This window comes from Urocitellus parryii, chromosome 4 (assembly GCF_045843805.1).
Source record: "Urocitellus parryii isolate mUroPar1 chromosome 4, mUroPar1.hap1, whole genome shotgun sequence".
Classification (NCBI taxonomy): domain Eukaryota; kingdom Metazoa; phylum Chordata; class Mammalia; order Rodentia; family Sciuridae; genus Urocitellus; species Urocitellus parryii.
In genome coordinates this window covers 142,802,330-142,828,141 of record NC_135534.1, presented here as the reverse complement: position 1 = coordinate 142,828,141, position 25,812 = coordinate 142,802,330, and the positions used below count along the sequence as shown (strand labels likewise).

The following is a 25,812-nucleotide window of genomic DNA, read 5'->3' as shown; positions in this document are numbered from 1 at the left end:
GAGACCTAGAGGAGGAATGAACTTCAGCACCTTCCTATCTCCTCTGTCCACCCACAAAAAGTATTCACATTTTTCAAAAGTATTCACATTTTCCAAAAGTATTCCTTTGCAACATATACACTAAGTAAAATTTTCTTTTTAAAATCTATCAGTAATAGCTAACATATATTGTACAGTTAATAAGAACCAGTCCCTAGTCAAAGAACTTTACAATGATTAACTCATTTTTACCCCACAACTCTATACATGTGGAAACTTTTATAAACTCCATTTTACAGACAAGACACAGAAAAGTTTTTCCTGATGTGACCTATACGTGCAGACCAGCAGTTTCGAAGCCTGCACACATCCAGTTCCCCCGCAAGGCCGCAGTTCCCAACTGCGTCCCGTACAGAATTTCTGCAGCGGCGGGTCCCCAGGCTGAAGTCTCCCTGAGGTCAGAGTCCTTGGTTATACATTCAAGATGCTGCCCAAGAGGTAAGGTCCGCGCTTTGTTAAATACACGATAGTACAATGCTGGGAAGTTCTTCCTGAGGTCTCCCTCTGCCTGCTTCCCCACTAAAGAAATGGACCTGAGCGCGGGAGCCCAACCCCGGCGCCTGCGGCCCACGGCCACCAGGTGTCGCCGCCGCGTTCCCGCGCGGGAGGGTGGAGCGGGCGGCAGAGCGCAGCAGCATGTGGACGTTCGGGCGCCGCGCGGCCGCCGGCCTCCTGCCCCGGTCGGCGTCCTCCGGCCCGGCCCAGGCCCACACCGGGTCCCCGCGCCCGGAGGAGCTTGCCCGGTTTTGCAGCCGCCGTGGACTGTGCGTGGGGACCGCCGCGGCCTGTGCGCCCGGCCGAGCCGTGAGTATTCGTGCCCGGCAGCTGCCCGGGCCATAAGCCCGCGGGGGAGGCGCCGCGCACGCAGGACGCTCGGGGGCGCGCTCGGGCATGCGCACACACTGAGGGACGTGCTGGGCGGTGAGGGCGGCGGGCAGGGGCCTTGCGAGCTCCTTTCCCGGTCAGGGTTACGTTTCCACTGGCTTCTGGAAAGCTCCATACTTTGTCCTACCGTCCGACTGCGAGCCAACGGCCCGGCAAAGTCAGAGCAAATGGCCACGGCGTTTGGAGGGAGCTGTGGCTATCTCGAAGCTTTTCACTTGCCTTCGTGAGAATTGAAGTATAACATTAATATATGCAATATTATATAATGCTCTTATGTGTATTATTGATGTGGAATATATGGAGAAATATACACATAAACTTGGGGGAGGGGAGGAAGGGGGTACTGAGGATTGAACTCAGGGACACTCGACCACTGAGCCACATCCCCGGCCCTGTTTTGTATTTTATTTAGAGACAGTGTCTCACTCAGTTGCTTAGTGCCTTGCTTTTGCTGAGACTAGCTTTAAACTCAGGATCCTCCTGCCACATACTCTTTTCAAGCCTGGGTTTTGTGAATGAAACCCTTCCTTCCAGCGAGGTGAAGCTGCTAGACCTGCCAGGGAGCTGGAGTCCAGCTTTTGGAAAACGACCTGATCTGGATTCCAAATTCTGGCTCTCCGATTCTGCAGACCTGGGTGATCTCGGGATTCTCCCAACCTGGGTGACCTGGGGATTCTCCCAACCTCTCTGAGCCTCTCTTGAACTTCATGTTCTGTACAGAGGAGATAAAGGGTGATATCCGTTTTGCCTGCCTGAGTGAGTGCTATATTGTACTAGCATGTAAAACTTCAGTGCTTCAGGATGCAAACATGTATGTGATTCCGACACTCCATAATTTGTAAGAAGCCCAAAGAAGGGCTGTGGAGCCAAGGAAAACTACCCCTGGTCTGGGAAAGCCGGTGGTCCCCAGGATGCAAGGTAGTGGTGGAGGGCATTCTAGGATAGGGAGCCACACAGGCAAAGGCCTGGTAGCCGACTTGGATCAGTTGTGAGTGGCTGGTACAACTCTGTATTGCAGGAGACAAAGGAGGTCCAACCCCACTTGTAAGTGGTGGCCAGGGTTTGGATTTAAGCATAAGTTTCCCACCGACACTTGTTATGTAGCCCACACAGTGTTTGAAGAAACTTTAGGATTGGTTGCCACCATTGCAAAAACTGGGACCTAGAAAATAGATTTCCCAGTTTCTTTGGGAAAAATAAGCAGGTGTGACCACGAGGGTCCCCAGATCCCCTCTATCACTCTTTCCTTTGTTGCACTCACCTTCTTGCACCCTTGGCCACTATAGTTTGTGGCAGTTTTTAACTTAGGAGAGTGACAAGGGGTAATACCCAGTAGCTATACAGGCAGTTGACTGGGGAGCACACTCTGCATTGTGCAGGCACTCAGGTGGTGTACACTGGGCTTAGGGGTCATTTGGAGATGCCTAGATGATTGGCATCCTTGGTTACTCACTGGACCTCTTTTTCTCAATCATAAATTAATTACAGTTGTTTAACCTGTTCATTCCAGTTCCTTTGCACATCTTGAGTACTTGTGCAGTTGGAGAATGGTGTGGCAACTGAGACCACCATCCTTTTTAAAGCCTTGAGAGTTCTCAGGTTGGTCTATAAGAGCCCTTGGACTCTGAACTTCATCAGGACCTGAATTCATGTGGAGGCCTTTCCCCATCCTTCTTTCTTTCTTATTTATTTATTTACTTTTGGTACCAGGAATTGAACTCAGGGGCACTTGACCACTGAGCCACATCCCCAGCCCTATTTTGTATTTTATTTAGAGACAGGGTCTCACTGAATTGCTGAGCGCCTCACTGTTGCTCAGGCTGGTTTCGAACCCATGATCCTCTGTCTCTGCCTCCTGCGCCACTGGGATTACAGGCGTGAGCCCCCGCGCCTGGCCCATCCTTCTTTCTTTATCCCCTATTTCTACTTCTAGAGCAGCTGTGCAACAAAAATAGCCAATACATAATTTAGAATTTTCTGATTACTATATTGAAGAGTAAAGAGAAACATGAAATTAACTTTAGTAATATGTTTATTTAATCTAATACATCCCAATATTATCATTTCAACATGTGATCATTATTTTTAGAATGATTAATAATATATCTTACCTTCTTTTTCCATACTCACACACTTCCAACACATCCCAATTCGGATGTTAAATTTCCCTGGAAATACTTGAGCTATATTTAGAGTTTATAAAAATCACATTTGGGGGCTGGGCATATAGTTCAGTGGCAGAATGTGTCCAGTATGCATGAGGCCCTGAGTTCTGTCCCCAGCACCACAAAAAGAGGGGAAAAAAAATCACAATTGAAAACAATGGTTCATATAGTCAGGTCATTTCAAACATACTTAAATTTTCTTAAATAACTTTTTATGATTTTTTTTTTTGTACCAGGGATTGAACTCAGTGGCACTCAACCACTGAGCCACATCCCCAGCCTTATTTTGTATTTTATTCAGAATAGGTCTCACTGAGTTTCTTAGTACCTCACCATTGCTGAGGCTGGCTTTGAACTCCCACAATTCTTCTGTCTCAGCCTCCTGAGCCGCTGGGATTACAGGCCTGTGCCATTGCACCCAAACTAATCATTTTAAATTAACTTAAATGAAGCATAAACTCTAGCTCCTCAGTCTTGCTGCTCACATTTCTAGTACATAGCAGTCACTGTGGCTGGTGGCCACCACACTGGGCAACTCTGGGTACAGTGTGTACTATGTCTTGATTGTCAGCTTGCACATAGGAACCCAGAATCTACAGGAATGGCTTTAAGAGTGCTGCTCTGCAACCTCCATCCCCAGATGGCTGGCAAGGGCTCTGGTTTTGCTGGCAGCCTCTGTTCCTGAAGGAAAGGTAACTAGGGCCAACATCTTTAACCTATCACCTTAATGCTGGAAGCAGATTTGTGCAGGAGGTAACCTAAGGTTTGGTTTGGTTTGGTTTGGTTTGGTTTTAAACACCCTCCTCTTTTTTTTAAATATTTTTTTAGTTGTCAATGGATCTTTTATTTTATTTATCTATATGCGGTGCTAAGGATTGAACCCAGGGCCTCACACATGCCAGGCAAGTACTCTACCACTGAGCCACAACTCCAGCCCTAACCTGAGGTTTTTGCCTCTTCAATCTTCATAATCTCTTGCTACAGCCACTTCAGCATCCCTGGAATAGCCTTGAGACATCCACCCATTTTCCTAAAGGGACAAAACCATCCCCTGTGACCCCATTACCATTAGGTTTTAAGCCTAAAAAGCAGGCTGTGCTCTAATTCACTTTAAATTCCTTTTTGTTGTCTTTCAGAGACATTATACATGAGTTTATACCCACAAAAGGAATGTAAAATATCCATATTGATGGGGGAGGTGGCACTCTCCTGTTATCCCAGTGACTTAGGAGGCTAAGACAGGAAGATCACAAGTTTGAGGCCAGACTCTGCACCTTAGCCAGACCCTCAGGAACTTAGTGAGACCCTGTCTCAAAATAAAAAAGGGGCTGGGGTTGTAGCTTAATGGTGGAGCATTGGGGCTGGGGATGTGGCTCAAGCGGTAGTGCGCTCGTCTGGCATGCGTGCGGCCTGGGTTTGATCCTCAGCACCACATACCAACAAAGATGTTGTGTCCGCCAATAACTAAAAAATAAATATTAAAATGTAGCCGTTGTTTATTTCTGGAATTTTCCATTTAATATTTTTAAAAAATGGTGGAGCATTTGCCTTCTACATGTGAGGCACAGAATTCAATCCTCAGCACCACATAAAAATAAATAAATAAAATAAAGGTATTGTGTTCATCTACAACTAAAAAATATATATTTAAAAAATATATAAAAATAAAAAGAGCTGGGGATGTAACTCAGTGGTAAAACACCCCTAGGTTCAATCTCTAGTACCCAAACAAAAAAACAAAAAAACCCACAACAAAACAAAATAAAAAGCAACTCTGTTGCTTACAGATAAAATAATAAATGCTAGGGTCTGAATGTTGTGTTCCCCCCAAAATTCGTATGTTGAAACCTAATCACCAGGGTGACAGCAGGAGATGGGCCTTTGGCAGGTAATGAGTTCATGAGAATAGAGCTCTCAGAATTGATGAGTGCCCCTGTGGAATGGCCCAAGGAGCTCATTGGTCCCTTCCACCAAGTGAGGACACACTGAAAGGTTGCCATCTATGAACCAGAAAACGGGCCCCTTCTAGATACCAGATCTAGCAGTGCCTGATCTTGGATTTCCAGCCTCTAGAACTGTTAAGAGGAATTCCTCTTGTTTATAAGCCACACCATTTATGGCATTTTGTTATAGCAACACAAAGGGACTAAGACAGTAGATACCCAAGTCACCTATGTCAGATTGAGAGAATTTGTTTATTCCTCAGAAGGCCTGTACTGGGCCTCAGAAGGCACTGCCCTGCCCTCCCCTGGAGGAACCTGCTATCCTGGGTTCTGTTCATTATACCTCCCCCCTTTCCTGGGAGTCTTACCTCTGATGTGTTTCTCCTTAAATATCTGTTGTTGACATGAAGACATTCTGCTGTGACTTGCCCTTTCTGTTTAACAGTGGTTTTGAGTATCATCGACAACTGATGCCCACAGCTGTCCTTTACTTGTTTTCCCCGCTGAAAACTATCCTATTGGGTGAATAGATCACACCTCATTTGGGCTCCTTTTGGGCATTCATCAGATTGCAGAGTTCTGCCACTGTCATGTGCTTCGTGTTTCTCTGCATGGACAGTTGTTCCCTTCCTTCCAGTAAATTTCTCAGGATGGAATTATTGGACAAAGGGCTAGCCCAGGATCAACAAGTTTGGTCTCCAAAGTGTTTATACCCCTTTGTTTTCCCCCAGCAAGGGAGGAGTACTGACTGATTCACTCTTCAAATGTTGTGGTTAGATAGGGCCCAGAGTGACTGGGCAACAGGATAAAGCCTGGCCTCCCTTCTGGCCTACCCAGGATAGGTGATAACTGGGTCATGTGGGTCCTGAGCCTGAGACACGAAAGCTAGAAACTCACTAGTATTTCCTAGATGCATCCCATGAGAAAACAGATCCATTAGACCATGGAGACTCAGCAAACCTACAGCACAGTTGGCTTCGGGGAGACCTGGAAGTAGAAGGGGTGGCTGCTGGGTGGCTTCAGCAGGAAGCCTGTGAATTCTATCTGCTACCCTCAGGTTGGAGTTTGCCTCTTTCACCTCCAGATCTCCACCCTTTGGTTGACACCTTTCAAAACACATCTACTGAACACCCTGAGGCCCTGTATTTGAGATATTCAGGTTCTCTTTCTTAATCCTCATGACCAGTCTATAGCAAGTATTACCATGATCACTTCCTTCAGAAAAGAACACAGGTCCTGAAAGATTTGGCAGTAGCCCAAGATATGTCAAATTGGTGGGGGGAAAAAACAGGTTAAGATACAAGGTAAGGAGTATTTGGCAAAGGTTTTTTATTATGACTAAAAACACCTGGAGCTGGGACTGTGGCTCAGCCTAGCATATGCAATGCCCAGAATTCAATCCCCAACATCCAGAAACGAAAAAAAAAAAAAGAAAGAAACTCTGATAGCTGACTGTCAATGAGTAACTTGCATTTGACCAAACTTTCCAATAAGAACACATCAAAACTATATAAAAAAATTTTTTTAAATGCTCAGCACCACACATACTAATAATCTCAACTACTCAGGAGGCAGAGGCAGGAAGACTATAAATTTGAAGTTAGCCTGTGCAACTTTGACCTTGTCTCAGAATAAAATAAGGGCTGGGATGTAGCCCAGTGGTAGATCACTTGCCTAACATGTATGAGGCCTGGAGTTCAATCCCCAATGCTGGGGGAAATGGTTTGGGAAGGTATCAGAGAGACTGAGACAGCTAGGATTTGAGAGGCCAGGACCCAAGAAAGAAGGGAAATTCCCTAGAGGGGGAACTCAACATGCTCCAACACTTTCTCCTCATGTTTGAACCCTGTTCTGATTCCCAGACTTGTGATTCTTCCCTTTGGTGCCTCATTTTTCTTATCTGTAAAATACAAATGCAATCCATCCTTATTATTTGCATATTCTGTACTTCTGAATTTGTGTATTTTCTACAATTTGATGCCCCAAATCAGCACCGGGCTCTCATGATTGTTTAGTAGGCAAGCTCAGAGTGGCAAAAAGTTTGAGTCCCCTTAGAGCACGTTCCCAGCAGAGGTGAAACAGGACTTTGCTCTGTCTTGGTCCAGCTCCCACGGTGTGAGCACGGGTCATTTTCGTGTTCTGTTCAGTGCCATGTTTTCACGTTTTTGTGCTTTCTGTTGGTGATGTTGTTGTTTAAAACGGTCCCAAGCCTGGTGTTGAAAGTAAACACAAGAATTCATCTTGCTCAGTGTGAGTTATAGTGCTGAGGTCCCAAGTTCATTGTTAATGAATCAACAACAAATATGAAACCAGAAATGCACATAAACAGTCATATAGCCATTAGAGGCTTGCAAGGACCTAACCCTGTATTCCCTAGGAATAATTCGCTAAGCGAGCATTTGTAGCAACCTACCTCTTTTGAGTAAAGACAATAAAGTAGTACTATGCTCACAGGATTATGATGAGAACTAAATGAGTCTATACATATAAACACGGAAAGCAGGGCCAGGAAGACAGAGAACATTCTAGAAAGTGCAATAGACCCAGGCATGGTGGCACATGCCTGTAATCTCAGCATCTCAGGAGGCTGAGGCAGGAGGATTGCGAGTTCATAGCCAGCCTCAGCAACTTAGCAAGGCCCTAAGCAACTAAGAGAGACCCTGTCTCAAAAATAAAAAGGGTTGGGGATGTGGCTCAGTGGATAAGCACCCCTGAGTTAATCCCTGGTACCCCAAAAAAAGAAACTGTGATAGCTCTAACAGTGTTGTTATGTCTGCCCCCTTCTCCTTCAGAGCCACCTCCTTTAAACACACTCTCTGCACTTGGCCTCCCAACTCTCTCCTCTGCCCACTTCCAGCCCTGTATGCTCCCTCGCTCCCTCAGCCGCCTCCTTTCTGATCTTGCCAAGAATGCTATAAGCTCAAGATCTATAGCTACAGGTCTCTGACCACCAGAGTGACCTTTGAAGGGTATAATCTTATCATTAACCTCTTAAAGGTCTCGGTGTCTTCCCTGGATGGAGGCCAGCTGAGCTCCTTCAGGAGCCCCTGGCTATCCTCACCTCACTCTGTCATCCCCCCTCCTACCTCCCAGGCCAGCTGCCTCCACGCTGACTGCACCACTGTTCTCCCTTGCTCTCAGTTCTCTCCTGTCTGTAATTTTGTCTGTCTTTGCAGTTGGTCATTTGCAGCAAAACCAATGGTTATGAACTCACACCTCATCACCTGGGTGCCCAGCACTTAGGGAAGGAAAAAAATCAACAGGTCACATTCTCCCCTGCAGATCCTGCTATTACCATCTGTCAGATGGCAGTCCGCTTCTCTTTCGTACTCCAGCAGACTTTCGCCTCTTGCTATCTTTTGATGTTTTTCTGAGTCAAATTCTAGGATTATTGGAATACTGCCACATCACCTGAATAGCCTGCAATCACACTGCCCAGTAGAACCCCCTGCCATGATAAAAATGTTCAGTATGAACCACTAGCACATATGACATATGGCCTCAGGACACGTAAAATGTGGCCAGTGCTGCTGAGGAACTACTTTTTAAATTTTTATCTTAAAATTTTTATCTTAAATTTAAATAGCTACACGTGGCTTATGAGCACTATACTGAACAGCAAGATCTTAGTGAGAGACTTAGAGAGCTATTTTATTTCATTATAGAAAAGTGGAAAGCAATTCCTAAGAAATATTCCTGAAAAATTATAACATAGTTACTCCTAAATGTAGAAGTAACAATATAGGAACCACTTGTGATTGGATTGCAATAGACTGAAAAAAATGGTAATGTTATGTTCTTCTTTTAGAGTTTGAACCTCCACTACCTCAACCAGATTCTGAATGTCAAAAAGCAGAGTGTCTATTTGATGCCTTTGAGGAACTCAGGAACTTCCAGCAACCCGGGGTAAGACTAAGACACCTTCCACCGAGAGATTTCTTCTCTCCTCCCTGGCTGTCCTGTCTAGAACCTGTTTTCTCCCTAAGCGGCAACCCTCTCAGGTGCCTTTCCACATCATTAAGTATCCACCACATTATTTTTCATGAAATAGTATTAAGTTATATGGATGTTTCATAATTCATTTAATCGATTCCTACATGTTGGACATTTAGGTTGTTTCCAGATTTTTTTAGTATTTTCTTCAGCATCCTAGTTAAGAATATGTTGTTGTAACAAATAGACCTCCAAATGTAATGGCTTAAACCAGTGATGGTTTGTGTCTCCCTCTCCAGACTGCCCAGGGTAGGTATTCCTCCATGAAATGTGGAGGGGCTCAGGCTGCTAGTATCTTCCAGTTCTGCCCTTTCCTGTCAGAGCCTTGCTATCTGCATTGTTTTGGCCTGGTCTCCATCCAAGTTCCATTTGACAGGAAGGGGGCTGGAATCATCAAAGGGTTGTAAGTGGCACTTGTCCCTCACTCACACTCCAGTGACATGATCCTTGTGACTACAGGGCAGTCTGGGAGATGCAGGCTAGTGCGTATCCTGAAAGACATGGGCAGTGGATTCCCTGTGGAAAGCTGCTGGACATTGTTACAGTCTATCCTATCTATCTATGCAGCTAACTGATACCTACAGGACCTTCTTCCATATATGGATACACCCCCAGACTCAAGAGAGCCAACCAAACAGCCATGTGGTCTGCATCCACCTCAAAGTCCAAGATTTCTGCGTGACATGCCATTCTCTCTCTCTCTCTCAGGTCTAGGAATGGCTTCTTCTGACTGAGAGACACACATGGTAATGGCAAAGGACAGATTAACTGCCATAATACTCCCATTCGGACAAGAAACATATTCCTGGCCTATGGCAGCAATGGGGTCTTGCTGCAGCCCAGGGTGGAGGATGATGCTCTACAAATCCCTGGCTCAGCCTCCGGGAGCCTTCTCCTCGCCCGTTGCCCCCCTGGGCTCAGGGAAGGCAGGCGTAGGAAGTGAGACTTCCTGGGGACAAGCAGCCTTCACAGCCCACAGTTCTGCTGACCACAGGCTGAGGTGCCAAAGGCTTTTTAAGGCTCTAGTAGGCAGTTTTAGGTCAGATTCATTTTTCTTTGCTGACAGGATTTTCCCCCGAATCATAGTATGCTTCTGATCTGTTTACTCCCAGCCAGTCCCCCATGCCAATACCTCATTCAGATTTCTTCCCTTCATAGAGGCCTCCAGCTGCCTATTTCTTTACATGTCCCCATCCCCAGCTCCCTGAACCTAGAGACAGGCACCTTCAGGTCATGAAACTATTAAGATTAGGGACCAGTGATACCCTCAATTTGATTTTGCAATAGGGTTAGGTCCCTTTTTGGCAGGCCTTTGTGTTCAAAACCTTAGATTCTTCCTTTGACTTTCCATATTTGCACAAATGCTCCTTTTCACTTCCACTCCTTGCAAACATATCAGTTGTTGCCTGGCTCTTAGAATTTTGTTATACTTGTTAAAAGAAACAGAGAGCCACCGTTCTAACTATCCCCAGAGAGCTGTATGCTCAGTAGGCAGACTCTTGGCCATCCAGGTTTCCATAGCACCAAACTGACTGCAGGCTCTGCATGGCTTACAAAGCCTGAGGAGCCACACACTCACCCCCAGAGCGTCCCAGCCTGCTGTGTCTGCATTCATGACCCCTACCACAGAGCTCCAAGCCAGCACTGTGGGCTGCATATTTTAAGGGTTTGCTTTGGAGGCCCATTTCTGGCCCTATTTCTAGCACTCCTCCCTCACAGATGTTCTGCTGCTGTCTCCTGACCCCTCCAGGCAGTCCTGTGAGGGTAGAGAGGATGCCCTGCCCTTGCAGAATGCCCCGATTCCAGCTCCCTTCCCCAGGGGCTCCTTTTGACCTCTGGGGAGCACACCATCATCCTGAGTGGCCCGCTCTGCTGTTGGCCCCTGTCATCCTCTTGACTTTGGACTCAAGAGATTTTTAGGACTTTGACTTTTTTGATCTAAAGGAGATGTGTCTCTTTTGGGTTCCTCAATTCCTCAAGACAAGTATCAACCTACCTTTCTCATTCTCTCCATCTTACCCTCAAAATGCCCATCACAACCTACCAGACCACCACTCTCTTTAAAGAACAGACCCTCCTATCTGCTCAGTCTGCAGACTGCCCCACCATGTCCTTGAAGTAGGGGGCACGTTCAGAGTGGATGGCAGGAGTACATGGCAGCACATTAATTATCTGCAGCCACTGGTGTCTTACCTTAGCCCCGTTGGACTCTCAGATACAGAGCTGTCTGGTGTACTTCTCAACCTACAGATGTATCCTCTCAGGGCCAAAAGCTCCTAGAAGGATTGCTTATAACAGTAGGATGTTCTGTTTGTTTTGTGACTCCAGGAATGGACCCCAGGTCCTTAATCACGCTGAGCTACACCCCAGTGTAGCAATAGTTTTATTATTATGATTCAGAGCCCATCAAATACATAATTTGGGGGGGGTAGTATAGTCACAGGGTTGTACAAGTGTCACCATTACTAATTCCAGAACATTTTCATTACCCCAGAAAGAAACCCTGTACCAGTTACCAGTCACACTTAATTCATCCCTTTTCCTGTCCCCTGCAACAACTAATCTATGTTCTCTCTGGATTTACAACAATGTTTCAATATTGAAAAATAGTATAGAATGTCTCCAAGTCATGTGTGCACCTTGATAATGTTTCCAAAACTGAACAAAAACAAAAACAAAAAATCCTGAACATACCTGTGTAAGCAGTACCCAGCTCAAAAACAGCACGTCACCAGCCCCTGCAGGCAAGCCCCTAAACCCCTTCTCTCTCCTGAAGGTTAATAGAGTAACTGACATTCTGATTTCTAATAGCATGGATTAGTTTTGCCTATTTTGTTACTTTATGTATATTGTATTGTTAGTATAAATGTTTGTGTGTGACTTCTTCTCATTGTGTTATGTTTGTGAAACTAGTCCATATTGTTTATTATTCTTGCTTTTTTTTTTTTTTTTTTTTTTTTTTTTTTTAGTGACACTGGGGATTGAATTCAGGAGCAGTATACCCCCAGCACTTTTTAAATTTTATTTTGAGACAGGGTCTGGCTCAAATTGTTCTTATAGTTGTAAAAAATTCTATTTTATTATGTCATATACCACAATTTATTATGCATTGTGTTATCTGTGGTTAATTGGGCAGTTCCCAACTTGAAGCTGTAGGATAGTTCTGCTGTGAACATGTCTTTTGGTGAACCTGTGTGCATTTCTGTTAAGTGTACCCTAAGAGTGGAATTGGGGGCTGGGGTTGTGTCTCAGTGGTAGAGTGCTTGCCTACCATGTGTGAGGCCCTGGGTTTGATCCTCAGCACCACAAAATAAATAAATAAATAAATAAATAAATAAATAAATAAATAAATAAATAAATAAATAAATAAATAAATAAATAAAAGGTATTGTGTCCATCTACAACTAAAAATATATATATTTTTTTTAAAAAGTGGGGGGCTGGGGTTATGGCTTAGCAGTAGAGTGCTCACCTCACATGTGCAGGGGCCCTGGGTTCGATCCTCAGCACCACATTAAAATAAATAAATGAAATGGAAGTAACCAGCTACAACTAAATATATATATATATATATATATATATATATATATATTTTTTTTTTTTTAAAGTGGAATTGGTGGATCATGCATATGAATATGTTCAACTTCAGTGAAGACTGCCAAAAGTTTTCCTAAGTGATTGTCCAGTTTGCTTGCTGCCCAGCAGTATCTGAGAACTCTGGTGGCTCCTCATCCTGGACAACTCTTATTATCCTTATCACCTGTGTCTTTCGTTTTAATCATTCTGGTGGTATCTGCTTGTGTGAGGGGTTGGTGTTTTGTTTTGTATTGTTTTAGTTAAGTGGGATTTTTTTAAGTGCTCTACCACTGAGCTACATTCCTAGCTCTTTTTATTTTTTGAGACAGGATCTGCTAAGTTGCCCAGGCTGGAGTTGAACTTGCCACCCCCTGCCTCAGCCTCCCAAATAGCTGGTATTACAAGTGTGTGCCACCACACCCACTAGTATCCTGGTTTTTTAATTTTCCTCTTCCTGAAGATTAACAGAGTTGAGCACCTTTTCATATGTTCATTGATGATTTGGGCATCTTTTCTTTAATGAAATCTATTCAAGTAGTTTGCCCAGTATTTTTTTTTTTAGTTTCCTTATTGACGTATAGGCTATAATTCTGACTTTGTTCTTTTTCAGATATATGTAATGTTGATATTTTTCCCAACCTTGTGGTTTGCCCAACATAAAATTTAATAACAAAAAAAGTTAAACAACCTCAATGTCCAGTTGAAGGAAATGGGTTAAAGTAATAGAAAATACAATAAAAATCCATATATGCAAATATGAATCATTTATAAATACTAAGTGAAAAATGTTACATGCTTCAATTGTATATTAAAACAAACATGTAGGGGATTAGGGTTGTGGCTTTGTGGTAGAGCACTTGCCTAGCATTTGTGAGGCCCTGGATTTGATCCTCAGTACCACATAAAAATAAATAATAAAATAAAATAATAAATCCAATCTAAATATAAAAAAGAAAAAAGAACATCTATCCAGGCACTGTGGCATGCAACTATAATCCCAATGGTGATGCATACCTGTAATCCCAGCAGCTAGGGAGGCTAAGACAGGAGGATTACATGTTTGAGGCCAGCCTCAACAACTTAGCAAGGTCCTACATAACTTAATGAGACCCTGGGATTGTGGCTCAGGGTGGAGTGCCCGCCTAGCACGGGCGGGACCTGGGTTCGATCCTCAGCACCACTTAAAAATAAAGGCATTGTGTTGTGTCCATCTTCACCTAAAAAAATACGTATAAAAAAAAAATTAAAGGAGCTGAGGATGTGGCTCAGTGGCATATTGTCCCTGGGTTAAATTTTCAAATTTCTGGGGATAAGGGCTATCTATTTGAAGAAAGGCATCACTCTAAAACTCCTTTCATGTTATTTAAATTTTCACACATGGTAATTATTTCCCATCAATTTTTTTAAAATCACTAAAAGATAAATACATAAATTGGATTTTTAAAAAGTGGAGCAGTCTTGGGGCTGGGGATGTAGCTCAAGCGGTAATGTGCTTGCCTGGCATGCGTGGGGCGTTGGATTCGAACTTCAGCACCACATAAAAAAATAAAATGAAGATGTTGTGTCCACCGAAAACTGAAACATAAGTATTAAAAAAATTTTTTTAAAAAATGGAGCAGTCTGGTAATCATATCTTTCTGATGACTCATTTGTTCCCACTGCAGCTCTCTAGACGAAACCGCCTATGAAAGACTAGCAGAGGAAACACTGGACGCCTTGGCTGAGTTTTTTGAAGACCTTGCAGATAAGCCCTGTACACTGGAGGACTATGACGTCTCCTTTGGGGTATAGCTTGGCTTATTTTAATTTTTCTGTTTCTCCGTAAGAATTTTAATTTATGGAAGTAAGAAAGCCTCTGTGGCAGAGTAAAGCACAAGCAGCATAGAGTAATGGGAGGGACCCAAAGACCTGTAGGGTTCAGTGACACAACCCAGCCCTACCACTGACTCTGGGCCAGTCACCCTGCCTCTCCAAGCCTCATTTCTGGTTAAAAATATACAGATTTCTAGAGCCATAAAAAATATTAATATAGATCCCCAACCTTCACCTAATACTCATAAAGTAAATAAGGGAGGAGGCCTGGGCATGTGTTTGTGTAGCAGGTCAGCAGGGACAGTACTGAACTAGACCACCAATTCTTTTTTGTTGTTGTTATTACAGGGGATGGAACCCAGGGGTACTCTAGCACTGAGTTATGCCCCCAGCCCTTATTTATTTGCTTGTTTGTTTGAAGATGGTCTTGCTAAGTTGCTGAGGCCAGCCTCAAACTTGTTATCCCCCAGCCTCAGCCACTGGGATTACAGGTGTACACTCTAGACAGCTAGTCCTTAAGCAGGGATAATTTTTGACAATGCTGGGAATGGAACCCACAGCTTTATGTGTGCTAGGCAAGAGCTCTACCACTATGCTACATCCCCACCTCCCAGGTAAATTCTATTCTGCAGTTGGTTTGAGAACTGAATTGGATGAAACTTAACCCCAGATCCTAGGAGTCAAGGAAGTGCTGGTGTTTATTTATTGGCCACCAGGTGGCAGACTTAGTCAACAGTCTGCTTTTGGGTTTAGAATTGTTAGCCTTTAGATCTCTTTTGCCATTGGGAGAAAAATCTCCCCTCCTCCTCTTCTCCCAGCCCCCTCCCCACTCCCTCAGAGGCAGCGGTTAATCCTCTTGACAGCAATTAATTAATAGCAGGAAATGTCACGAAGTGTACATTTTTTGATTCAATCATAGGATTATGTAGGACAATCAACTGTCAAATTGAAGTGGTAGGAATGATGTTCATGTTGCTATAAGGCCACTAGGTAAAGAAGAGACTCCGTAAGATAGAACAGGCAGCAAAGTCTTAGAAAAGCTGTCAAGCCTGAGAGTAGTAAAATGAAGTAAACCAGCAGTAAAGGAGGGATATCTTCTAGGTGGGCTCAGAGATTGCTGTCAGCAACATCAGGGAGGTGCTTTATGAAGCTCGGGGTGTGGCTCAGTGGTTAAGTGCTTGCCTAGCATGAGTGAGGCCCCAGGCTTAATCCCCAGCACTGCTAAAAATAAATAAATAAATAGAAATTAAAAACTGCTCATGAAGAGATCCCCCATAGGGCTGAATTGCTTACAGCCTAGCTCACCGCCTGACCATCCAGGAAATGATTTTAGCATTGGAAAAATTTCAGGCTTCCTTTCCCCAGACTCCCCACCAGGGGCTGAAACAAGTTCTCAGACTACTCTCTGCTCATGTGTGCAAATATTGATTAACAAGCCACAAAGCAGTCATGCAACCTGTTCTCACAGAATTAGCAAAGCCCCAGATTGACCCAGGTATTTTGCATGAATGTTTCATTAGAAGTAAATGTGGCAGGGGCCAGGACTATAGCTCAGTGGCAGAGCACTTGCCTAGCATGTGTGAGGCACTGGGTTCAATCCTCAGCACCACATAAAAAAAAATAAATAAACATATAAAATAAAGGCATTGTGTCCATCTACAACTCAAAAAAAAAAAGAGAGAGAGAGAAGAAGAAGAAGTAAATATGGCAGCAAGCCTTGGTGCACGTCTGTAATCCCACTGGCTCAGGAGACTGAGGCAGGAGGATTGCAAGTTCAAAGCCAGCCTCAGCAATTTAGTGAGCCCCTAAGCAAGTCATTGAGACCCTGTCTCAAAATGAAAAATAAATAGAGGGCTGAGGGTATGGCTCCATGATTAAGAGCTTCTGGGTTCCATCCCCTGTATCAAAAAAAAAAAGAACAAAAGAAGTAAATGTGTCGTTGGTTGGGGATTTAGCTCAATGGCAGAGCACTAAGCACATGCAAGGCCCTGATTCCAACCCTGGCACCAAAAAGGGAAAAAAAAAAAAAAACCAACAGCAAATGTGCCAGCATTGTAGTGGCTAGACTAGGTTTGCCTCATTGAATCAGTTTGAATCAGGTGTCCAAACTTCTACTCAGTGGTGAGTCACAGAACCTTTAAGAATCCTACTCTCTGTCTCTCTGAAGAGCATTGGCTGCTGGACCTACCAGATTCTATCACCCTTTCCTGCAAGGGAGTGGTGCCTTACATTTTTCTAGCCAATCCTTATACCTTGAGCATCACCCTGCTCACCAGGAAACAAATTTTTTTTTAATTTTTTTTAGTTGTAGATTGGACACAGTACCTTTATTTTATTTATTTATTCTTTATGTGGTTCTGAGGATTGAACCCAGTGCCTCACGTGTACTAGGCAAGTGCTCTACCACTGAGCCACAACCCCAGGCCAGGGAAAAATTATTTCTAACAAATTACTCATTAGCAAACCCTCAACTGTATATTTAGAAAGGTAAAGGTATTTAGTGGCTGCCTCTGTAGTCTGAACTTATAAATATGTTGAAATGCTCCCTCCCCACCCTGTGATATGAATTCCTGATCACAGTCCTTCAGATGCAATCTTATGTATTTCCTGTATTAAGTAAATTAACTGAAACTACACTGTAGACCATAAAACACCCATAACACTATTACCTGAGCTTTTTGGAATGGAGCCTTTTTCTGCCCTTGGGGTCCATCTGCAAGTTATCTTCTTTGGAAAGCCTCCTTTCTACTTTTACTACTCTCAGGCTTGACACCTTTTCCTGCAGAGATACTCCCTGCACATAGCACCCTCACTTCCTGAGGTGTTTTTTTTGTTGTTGTTGTTGTTTTGTTTGTTTGTTTTTGATACCAGGGATTGAACACAGTGGTGGTTAACCACGGAGCCATACCCCCAGTCCTTTTTTATCTTTTATTTTGAGGTAGGGTCTCTCCAAGTTGGTTAGGACTTCACAAAGTTGCCAAGGCTGGCTTTGAACTTGTGATCCCCTGCCTCAGCCTCTGGAGTTGTTGGCATTTTAGGCATGTGCCACCATACCCAGCATAACTATGCTCTTAAGACTAGTCTGAGCACCTTGGCAAGCAGGACTCTGTCCATTCTTTGATCCCAATGCCTAGAACAGTACTGAATACACAATAGGGGTTTAATAAATGTTAGTTCACTTTTTAAATAAAATATGGCCCACATACTTTTCCAAAATATACTTTTATTATGCCACTCAGCATTTACGGGTCTTGTGCCAACTTACTGCTGGCCAAGTAGACAAAGCAATGATTCAGATTCCTCAAAAACATCTCTTCTTCAGTTTCCTCTCTGTGGGGTGAGCAGCTTCTTGGCTGGCATGTCATCTGATCAGATAATGGGTAATGTCAGTGTCTGGGTCCAGGCCTCACCCCTTGTTGGTCATTAAAGGGACACCCCACCAGAGTTGAAAGCACCTCTTGTCACTAGGTGACTACTGAGTTTGCCACACTTGACTGGGTAAAATGTGACTACAGACTGTTTAGAATTGCCAAAATAGAACTAAATGTGGCAACACATGCGGTAATCCCAGCTGCTTGGTAGACTGAGGCAAGAGGATTGCAAGCTCAAGGCTGGGCAAGACACAGTCTCAAAATAAAAAGGGCCAGAGAGGTAGCTCAGTTGAACAGTTCTTGCCTGGCATGTGAAGGCCCTGGTTTCAATTGCCAGCACCACACACACACAAAAAAAAAGATTGTTATATTGGTAAATTTGATGATAATAATTAAATTAAAAAACAAAAACTGGTGGCAGCTACCTGAGAATGAAGATTGTGTCACAGGTTAATGGGAAGTTGTGGGAAGACTAGTGTTTTTGGACCCAGCCACCCTGGATGTAAGGCCAGCTCTGGCAGTTACTGGTGTTCTTTACCTCTGTAAACCCCTGGTTTCCTCATCTATAGAACTGGGATAATGATTCCCACCTCTAGTGCTTATGTTCTAGTTGTAAGCAATTTCCCGTAGTGCCAAACAGAGACTGGCAGAGAGTAGGGAGAGTAAATAGTAGGTAATATTTCTATTTATGTTCTCATTTTCCATAAAATTTGCATTCCCAGTATTGCTATCGTTTTTATTTCTCTCTCTCTCTCTCTCTCTCTTTCTTTCTTTATTACTGTGGATTGAACAAGGAGCACTGTACCATTAAGCTACATCCCCAACACTTATTTATTTTTTGAGACATGGTTTTTCTAAGATGCTGAGAGGCTCACCTTGAACATGTGATCCTCCTACCTCAACCTCCCAAATCACTGGGATTACAGGCATGTGCCACCATGTCCACCTATATGATTCTTTTTTAATTAAAAACAAATTATAAAAACAGGGCTGGGGTTGTGGTTTAGTGCAGAGCACTTGCCTCACACATGTGAGGCACTGGGTTCGATCCTTGGCACTAATTTAAAAATAAATAAACAAAAATAAAGTTATGTGTCCGTATATAACTAAAAATATATTTTTTTTTTGAATTTTTAATATTTATTTTTTAGTTCTCGGCGGACACAACATCTTTGTTGGTATGTGGTGCTGAGGATCGAACCCGGGCCGCACGCATGCCAGGCGAGCGCACTACCGCTTGAGCCACATCCCCAGCCCCTAAAAATATATATTTTTTTAAATGATAAAAACAACATAGAGAAGGTGCCACTGGGGAAGCAGCTCAGTGATAGAGTACTTGCCTAGCATATTACTAGACCCTGGGTTTGATCCAGCATCACAAAAAAAAAAAAAAAAAAATACTGTGGTCTGGGGCATAGCTCACAATACTGTGGGGGTACCTAACACTACTGAACTGTACGCTTAAGAACAGTTAATGTGGAGGGGCAGGGTTCATTGGCAGAGCACTTGCCCAACACGCAGACACCACAGGTACACACAAACAACCTCATGGCGTCACCCTCATCCTGTTCTATCAGTTCTATTACTATTGTCACTGCCTTCCTACATTTCAGTGACTCCTTCTATTTGTGGAAGTGCCTTGTGAGAATCATTCAGGGATCCCTGTTTGGTTCCCAGGGCTCTTGCATGCATAGAGAAAGGCTGCCTGGCCTTGCGTTGGGGGGAGTCATGAACACTGTGGGGAACAGGAGGCTCTCCAACCCCCCCAACCCCACTTACCAGTTCCCACAGTGGGAACTTAGCCCTGTCTCCCTTTCTTTCATATTTTGCCACTCTGTAGAGTTCAAAAGCCTTGGGAGTAAAGAGCTCCTTTGTTTAAAGAGTGTTTTCAAATTTAAATGAGCATTTATTGGGCAAAGATGGCCCAACCCGTCTTTTGAGAATGGAAGGCTCTTTAGAGGAAAATAGAGTCCCAGTGGAATGGAGTGGAGTGGATGGTCTGAGATACTTGTTAGATGTGTGGGAAGGGTCTGGACATAACAGGCCTGGGCTGAAGTTGCTGCCTTCTATCAGCATAGCTAATACCACTGTTCATCTGTGACCAGCAAGGTGGGGGCGTTGACTGCTTCCTTCCTTCCTTCTCTTTCTTTTTTTCATAATGGACTTGTCATGTCTGATACTCAGGCTAGCACAGTATTCTAGTAGAGTTGGTGTCTGCATTCTTAACATCCTATAGTATGTTCTGATTGGTGGGAGGGAGTGAGGGAGGCAACAAGCCAGCAATCCCACATGTTAGAACAGAAAGTCAGCCATCCCTGCCTTGCGGACCTCCTGGGGAAAAGCACTGTGAGGTATAAACATTATAATTAATCCTGTTCTGATCCTGAGAGCAGTGTTCTTTCTGTGCGATCTATTCCTAATACTAAAGGCTTTTGTGAGCCAAGCATGGTGGCACACACCTATAATCCCAGCGGCACGGGAGGCTGAAGCAGGAGGATCCTGAGTTCAAAGCCAGCCTCAGCAACTTAGCAAGACCCTGTCTTAAAATAAAATATAAAAAAGGGCTGGGGATGTGACTCAGTGCTTAAGCGCTCCTGGGTTCAATTCCTGGTACAAAAAAAAAAAAAAAAAAAGACTTATGCATGTGTGCTGAGGATGCATGCTGAGGAGGCGCTGTACCACTGGGCTCTATCCCCAGCCCCATGAAGGATTTCTTTATGCTGTGTGTGGTGTACTTGTGTACGTGGAAAGCATTGAAATATTATAACATATAAAGAAATTATTGCAAAGTGCTAATTTTGTCTTGTTTTATTCATTTTTTCTTCCATCTCCCCTAGAGTGGTGTCCTAACAGTTAAACTGGGTGGAGATCTAGGAACCTATGTGATCAACAAGCAGACCCCAAACAAGCAAATCTGGTTATCATCTCCCTCCAGGTATGTTCAGAAGTTGAAATCTGTACTGGTTTAACTTGCTTGAAATGTGCTGTTGTAGACCATTTAAGAAGGGTCCTCTCAGGTGTATCTGCAGGTGTCTCATTCCTGATGTTTACAGCCTGTCCCATCTTCAGTAGCAAAGTTCACTCTAGTGACATAGCTTCTCCCTGCTGATAACTTGACTACCGTCAACAGGCATCAGGATGTTGGCAAGATCTAAAGCAAAAAGAGTACAACTTTTCAGAACCTGAACAAACCTGAACCTCCATTAAATTGTTTGGGGGTACAGTGGTAGAACATTTGCCTAGCATGCACGAGGCCCTGAGTTCTATCCCTGGCACCATGAAAAAAAACTGTTTTTGATATTGCAGCATCTGAGCAAGTTGTACTGTCTTCAAAGCAAATTAAAGTTTGAGCACTAGTCTGTTTTGAGCATCTCAGCTAGGGATCAGCTGAGTAGCTGGGACAGTATTATAAGTCACCACTGTAGGGCATTTAATCCCTTCATCAATGTGCTTTCAGTGTAGAGGAATAAAAAACTGTGTTGCAGACAGCCTTCGTCTCAAAGCCTGAGAACACACAGAGCCTCTGCAGTCCAGCTGCTACTGAAGTGGTTGTAAGAAAAGAAGAGAGAGATGCCCACAGAGCTCTTAGACTGACCTTCCTGGTCATTCATTATCACTTCCAAAGAGAACAGATGTAGTGTGAATTGGGAAAGGCCCAAATGAACCAGTGTGGAATTCTTAGAAAGCCTAATGGTATTTGTAATTAAGAAAAAAAAAAAAGTATAGCCAGACACACAGTGGTGCACACCTGTAATTCTAGTGACTCAGGAGGTTGAGGCAGGAGAATCACAAGTTCCAGGTCATTGTCAGCAATTGAGCAAGACCCTATCTAAAAATTAAAAACAAAAAGGGCTGGGGATGTAGCTCAGTGGCAAAACATCCCAGGGTTCAATCCCCAGTGCTAAAATATATATATATATATATATATATATATATATATATATATATATATATATAGGCAAGTACTGGGGTATAGCTCAATGGTAGATAGCTTGCCTAGCTTGCACAAGGCCCTGGTTTCAATCCTCAGCATCACATTTAAAAAAATAAAAAAAAACCCTATTCAGAAACATACTACTGGATAATAACAATTTCCTAGAAATTCCAAGTGGACCTTTTTTTTGCAGTGCTGGGGATCAAGCCTAGGGCCTCTCACACCTGCCAGGTAAGTGCTTTACCACTGAGTCACATCAACAGCCCCACCCAAGTGTACTTTATTAAAAATCTGTAATTCATATGGGATTGGGGCAGGGTTCTGCTGAGCACTCATTACTGTCACAGCTACTGAATTCCTCCAAAACATTTTCCTTTTTTTTTTTTTTAATTTTTCCCCTTTCAGCTCTTCTATTTAGTCCAGAATCTTTTTTTATTTTTTTTTAAAGAGAGAGAGAGAAAGAGGGAGAATTTTTTTTAATATATATGTATATATATATTTTAGTTCTCGGCGGACACAACATCTTTGTTGGTATGTGGTGCTGAGGATCGAACCCGGGCCGCACGCATGCCAGGAAAGCGCACTACCGCTTGAGCCACATCCCCAGCCCCAGAATCTTTTTTTAATATTTTTTTTAGTTGTAGTTGGACACAATACTTTTATTTTATTTATTTATTTTTATGTGGTGCCGAGGATTAAACCCAGCGCCTCACATGTTCTAGGCAAGTGCTCAACGGCTGAGTCACAACCCCAGGCCCCAGAATGTCTTTTATAGGGCAGTTTCTGATCTGTTTTTTCAGTTGACAACTTTTCCAGTCCTGTGGAATTGGCAGCCTTCCTAGCAACATTGCCCACCTTGAGGAGGTTGTAGGTTGTAGGGTAGGATAAAGGAGAGGTCTGGGGAACATCTGGGTGTCAGCACCTGAGCTAGGTCAGAGTCCTGAGTGATGTGGAGGGGCATGGATATTACTCACCTTCTACCTGGCTACCTGGTATCGAACTCAGAATACCATACCAATGGAGGTTCTCCGTTGTTCTCCATTCTTCTTAATGGCCCAGGTGGTTTGTGTTCAGCAGTATGTGCAGAATAAACAAGAGCCCTGTCCATTTTTTTTGTCTGGTTTTGGTGTGTGATGCTGAGGATTGTACCCAGGGCATTGTATATCTCATGCATGCTAATAAGCAAATCTATACTATCTCTGAGCTACTTTCCCAGCTTCCCCTCTATCTGTATTCTTGGGCACATGTTCAAACCCCACTATTTATTTGGCAATACAGAAATTCTTTTTTTTTTTTTCCGGTACCAGTGATTGAACCCAGGGGTGCTTAACAACTGAGCCACATCCCCCAATCCTTTTTTTCTTTTTTAATTTTGAGACAGAGTCTCACTAAGTTACTTAAGGCCTCCCTAAGTTTCTGAGGCTGGCTTGAACTTATGTTCCTCTTGTCCCAGCCTCCCAAGCTGCTGGGATGATAGGTGTGTGCCACCATGCCCAGCCCCATACAGGAATTATTTAAAATGTTATAACTCTAAAAGATGCTTCACATTAGCTTCCTTCCCTGGCCAACTCCTGCCCACCTGTCTTTGGAAAGTTTCCCCTTAGTGACCCAGATGGGCTAACGTGCCCCTGTTCATGGGTTCCCAGAACCATTTTATTTTGAGACAGGGTCTTTCTCTAAGTTGTCCAGGCTGGCCATCCTCTTCTATCAGCCTCCTAAATTGCCGAGCTTACAGGTGTGCACTACCAGTCCTGGCTAAAAAATCATTTTTCTTAATCAAATTTTACATCCTTGCAACTGAGTGCTTGACTGGCTAGTTCATCCACTTGGGCTCATTTACTGACAAAAATGGCACATGAACTTCACTTGGGGAAGACTGTATTATACGAGTATTTCTCCAAAAGTCTGTATGTGAATGTGTGGTAAAGTCCCAAGCTAGCCTGGACAACTTGGGGAAAGATCCTGTCTCAAAAAAAAAAAAAAAAAAAAAAAAAAAAAGAACAAGAGCTGGGGATGTAGCTCAGTGGTAGAGTGCCCCTGGATTTAATTCTTAGTACCAAAAAAAAATTTTTTTTTTTTAAATGCTGGATGTAGTGGCACATGCCTATAATCCCAGGGATTTGGGAAGGTGAGGCAGGATGATCACAAATTCAAAGCCAACCTCAGCAATTGCCCTAAGCAATAATAATAATTAATAATAGTGCAAGCAATGCACAAATCATGTCAGTGACACAAAATGGCCATGATTTTTATAAGCACTGCTCTAAGATAGCAAGTATCTTAAGTGAGGTAGGCAAAGTCAGAACCGGATGCCTGGAGACTGACAGATAAGAGCCAAATGTTTTCAGGTCTTGAGAACTTTTCTGTGAAATGTTCCAGAAGATGGGTTATGTGATTATTCTAACTTTTGTATTTTGATTGATTGATTGATTTTGGTACTGGGGATTGAACCCAGGGGTGCTCTACCACTGAACTACATCTCCAGTTCTTTTTTTCTTTTTTCTTTTTTGAAACAGGATCTTGGTAAATTGCTAATGCTGACCTCAAACTTGACATCCTCCTGCCTCAGCCTCCCGAGTCACTAGGATTTATAGACATGCACCACTGCCCCCCACTTATAATTATTCTTAAATAGAAAGACACTAAGTCAAGAAATCAAATATATGGCATGAGGGATATAGCTCAGTGGTAGAATGTCTGTTTAGCCAAGACCCTGGGTTCCATTCATAGTACTGGAAAGAAAAAAGAAATCAAATATGTGCCTCACTTGTATACTCTGGGCAGTATCTTGGTGGCAGTCTTTGTGGTACCTGTGTACTGGTCAGCTTTTTTTATCTCTGTGGCAAAATACCTAAGGTGATCAATTGAAAAGAAGCAAGGGGTTTTGGGCTCACAATTTCAGAGGTTTCAGTCCACAGTTGCTTGGCCCTGTCACATCAGGCCTGTGGTGAGCCCAGCACCATTCTGGGAGCACGTGGTAGAAGAGGCCACCCACCCCATGGTGGCTGGAAGCAAAGAAAGAGAAGACCAGGGTTCCAACATCCCCTTGGAGAGCACCCTCAGGGACCTGACCTCTTCCTCTAGCCCCCTCCCACACCTTCCATCGCCTCCCTGTGGCACTGTGGGCCGGCCACCAATCCTTTAACACCACCCTTCAGGGCACATCTCTGATCCCAAACAAAACTTAGTGCTTCTCCTAGAGCATCCCATGGACTTCCCGTGTGTTTGTTTTATCTTCCAGTGGACCCAAGCGCTACGACTGGACTGGGAAAAGCTGGGTGTACTCCCACGATGGTGTGTCCCTCCACGAGCTGCTGGCCACAGAGCTGACTGAAGCCTTAAAAACTGAACTGGACTTGTCTTCCTTGGTCTATTCTGGAAAAGGCACTTGAATGGCTGCCCTCTCATAAAGACATTAACAGCTGTCAGGCCAAGACCCCAGCTTCCTTCTGCAACTGAGTTCGGGTTGTCTTTGTTTTTTGTTTTGTTTTCCATTCCTACTTTTGAAGACAACTCTGAAAAGAAAGTGTCACCTCCCACCCTGCCTGCAGGATCTGATTTAATTTCTATAGTTTATTTGGATTGATTGTCTGATTTCCTGCTTCACATGATACCCCTTATCTCTTTTAATGTCTCATACCCATACCTTAATATAATAATGACTTTACAAAAAGAAAAATAATAAGAAGGAAAAATTCCCTGGGGAAATGACTGGTCCTCAATTTTCATTCTTTGAAGGATTTACAGCAAAAACTACATGAGGAGCAGCTGGCTCACCACGCCATTTCATCCAAAATCAAGGCTCATTAAAAAGTAGTTTATAAATGTCCCCAGGCTTAGGTGTACACACTTCTGAGCCCTTTAGCAGGCAAAAGAAAGTGTCCAGAAACAAACTGGGGGGCAGGGAGGGGGAATCTGACCCAAAGCTATGTTCATGTTCTATTATTTTTTTTACCTCAGAAAGGTTTAGGGCTGGGGGTGTAGCTCCCTGACAGAACACTTGCACATCATGCACAAGGCCCTGGGTTCAATCACTATTTTTTTTTTTTTTTTTTTTTAGTGTATTAGTGAGAAGTCTATGTAAATGTGTAGTG

General features: G+C 43.5%; 1 protein-coding gene across 1 annotated transcript; it reads left to right on the top strand.

Annotated features, from left to right (window-relative positions):
* The first annotated feature begins 654 nt into the window (after window positions 1-654).
* Window positions 655-25,774, top strand: Fxn (frataxin). Its single transcript, XM_077797828.1, has 5 exons — window positions 655-843; window positions 8,841-8,938; window positions 14,266-14,386; window positions 20,622-20,719; window positions 24,960-25,774. Exons 1-5 carry the CDS (start codon window positions 676-678, stop codon window positions 25,108-25,110), a joined length of 636 nt encoding a protein of 211 aa, XP_077653954.1. The 5' UTR covers window positions 655-675; the 3' UTR covers window positions 25,111-25,774.
* Window positions 25,775-25,812: the final 38 nt, after the last annotated feature.